We start from the raw sequence: 2,992 nt of genomic DNA, 5'->3' as shown, positions 1-2,992 counted from the left end.
CCATAGTCTGAGAGCGTACCGAGGACCCCCGCATAAGGCTGCCAGATAAACTACAATAACGACAAGTCTATTAAAAATCGCTCATGAACATATACACTCCATATGACAATTAAAATTTAGGTATTTAAATTTCATACCTCGTCCTCTATCATCCGGTCAAGTTGGCCTCTATACACGACGATTACGTAGGTCGATACGACCTTGTGGCCCATGTTAACCCTCCACCGGCTACCTCGAGGTCCGGCCGACAACTGCATGTCTCCCTGGCCGATGGGAACCTTACCAGGAGCAACCACTTACCGCCTAGATGGGGCAATGCGAATCAATCTCTTCCACGCCCAAATCTGCAATAGTTTTAACGCAATTACAATACTGAGATATGACATACTATATGAATTGACATGTAATAAAATTCTTACTACCTTGTAGCAAGACAAGGGGTCCTCCGATCTGATTCGCACCCACCTGAGCTGCTCGACATAGATGCCTATACAAGCATGCCAAAACCGCGGCACCCCAACTATACTGGCCGATCACGTCAATGTCTCTCAACTGTGGCAAGTACATCAGCTTGAGCAAGTTCTGTGACTTATCAGGGAGAAGTACCCCCCAATAATCCACAGAATATATGCTCGGGCATGCTGCTGTACTAACTCATCTGGAGCATGATCTGGAAGATGGCCCTGAAACTGCTCGGACAGCCACCTCACCCTCACTCTACCTGCCTGTAAGTCTGCAGGTATAGGTGCCACTCCCAATAGCTCAGCATATAGGGCTATCCACTGGTCCCTCGTAAATGGTGGGTCAGGTCCAGTAACTGCTCGCCCATCAATCCGTAGACCGTATAGGACAGATACGTCCTGCAATGTGACGGTGGCCTCACCGGTCGGGAAATGAAATGTATGAGTCTCTGTGCGCCACCTCTCGACGAGAGCAGTAATGAGTGGGTGGTCCAGTCTGATATGGCCTATACGATAGACACTATAGAATCCCGCGCGTAGTAGACACTGCAACACTCTATGGTCCAATGGACGCTCCCACAGGCCGGAATCTCCCCGCCGGCATGCCACCATGGTGCGTGCCTGGTCCTGCATAACAGAATGAGTAGTTTAAATTATAGCATTATCACATAATATAAAACAAAATGAAGGGTATTTTCATTGTAAGCGTAAAGTCCAACAAACGTGGTTGCATATCGGGTCCTCCCATATACTGTCAGCCCGATGTGGATGACTAAAAAGTGGGACCTCATCAGGTAGATGTGCCATGAAGCCTGTACAGTTGAAAACAAATACATTTTCAAAAACTGTATTGGTGAGCATGTAATTTAACTATAACAATTAAACTCAAATTATTTCGTACATGACGACTTGAAAAACAAATGTGGTCAATTATTTTAAAAGTATAAATTTGTGTGCCATTAACATGGAAGCAATTTACTAAAATGTAAATTTATCAATTTATGTGCCATTAAATATGATAAGCAATTCAACAGAACCTATCGTTATCTATGCTATAACTAATATACAAATGTTTTACAAAATCATTTTAGGGTCTCAGTTACATAAGCTTAATAATGTCCAGTAATATATGGATAGTTTTCGTACATAAATATTTACAAAAAAATGGAATGAGAATTTTTTTTCCAATAAGAGCTTGCTAATTACATTTATGGCATATTTGACAAAACTTCATTACTGATTTTGTAATGGTAAAAGTTCTAATAAAGTATAAAAATTGTAAATAGCGTTGATATGATTCATAAATTGTAAATGTAAAAAATGCTTGCAGTAGACGAAATATTAAAATCTTAAAATGATAGAAGAACTATGTGATTTTCACTAAAATTTTGTAATAGACATTTTCATTCAAGTAGAGAATAAAAAACATAGGCCTATGTGGTATAGTTAAATGTTTTTGCATTGTCATTTTATTTAATTTATTTGTTTAGTATGTTAGTTGTAAATTTTGTCAAGGAAATTAAACAATTACAATATATAAAGAATTAAAAAATAGAAATGATCTATTACAAAAAAAACATTATATATTTAAATGTACAACCCCGTTTATAAATAATGAATTACAATATAAAGAATAAAATGATCTATTACAAATAAAGAATTAAAAAATGATCTATTACAATATGTAAGTATTACATAGTCTTCATTGACCAAGTCGCGTCGGACATGTTCGCCTGTCATGACCTGTCTGCTGGCACTCACTGCAACGAGCGGTCAAACGCCTATCTGATATATCCATCTCATTCGGAATACGAGACATAGATTTAGGATCCCGTTTTACTTCTCGCAGAAGAAGTACATTATGCATTAAAGTCTACTGCGGATCATCCCAATAATCTTGATGCGGTATTGGATTGAATTTAGTTTCCCAAACCCTCATGTATACAGGAAGCCTATATACTAGATCAACGTACTCGAATGGATTGTCACCGCATTTAAACATTACATCGAGCATATGGGAACATGGATAGTGTCGTATCTCATATTTCCCACAACTGCATGTGGGTTGATTCATCCACACAATTTGTGTATTACGACCTCGTCCATGGCGAAAAGATGTTTGCACCTCAAATACGCAGCGTGGCCTATCAAAAAATTCTAATAGAAACCAATGAAGTTCATGTTTTTAGGTGTACTTAACTTCACAACATAATAACAACAATTTAGTTTATATTACAAACTAACCTGTCATACGATATCAACTTGAAAGTATTTGCCCTTGCGATGCCATCCTCAATAGTTTTTTGCACCTCTCTAGGGTATTGGAACTCATTTCGTACATCTATTTCAGCTTGGGCTCCCATCTCGTCAAAATATTTTACGAGCCGCCGAAATGTAAATTCAACCATAGCTGAGATAGGTAAGTTCCTTGCACCTTCCAAGACGCTATTGAAACACTCTGCATCATTGCTGGTCAATACCCCCCACCGATATCCACCGTCATACGAAAGGGCCCACTCCACAGGATTCAT

The 2,992-nt window shown here is 38.9% G+C and overlaps 1 protein-coding gene across 1 annotated transcript; it reads right to left on the bottom strand.

Moving 5' to 3' along the window:
* Positions 1-322: 322 nt before the first annotated feature.
* LOC145793617 (serine/threonine-protein phosphatase 7 long form homolog) lies at positions 323-2,992 on the bottom strand. The gene is made up of 4 exons (XM_082876479.1): positions 2,896-2,992; positions 1,185-1,273; positions 607-1,088; positions 323-344 (listed from the first exon to the last, which is right to left on the bottom strand). Exons 1-4 carry the CDS (start codon positions 2,990-2,992, stop codon positions 323-325), a joined length of 690 nt encoding a protein of 229 aa, XP_082732605.1.

The sequence above is a fragment of the Camellia sinensis genome, chromosome 6, assembly GCF_055761805.1.
Source record: "Camellia sinensis isolate YWXY chromosome 6, ASM5576180v1, whole genome shotgun sequence".
NCBI classification, from domain to species: Eukaryota; Viridiplantae; Streptophyta; class Magnoliopsida; order Ericales; family Theaceae; genus Camellia; species Camellia sinensis.
Note: the sequence above shows the minus strand (reverse complement) of the source record. Positions and strands in the feature narration are given on the sequence as shown.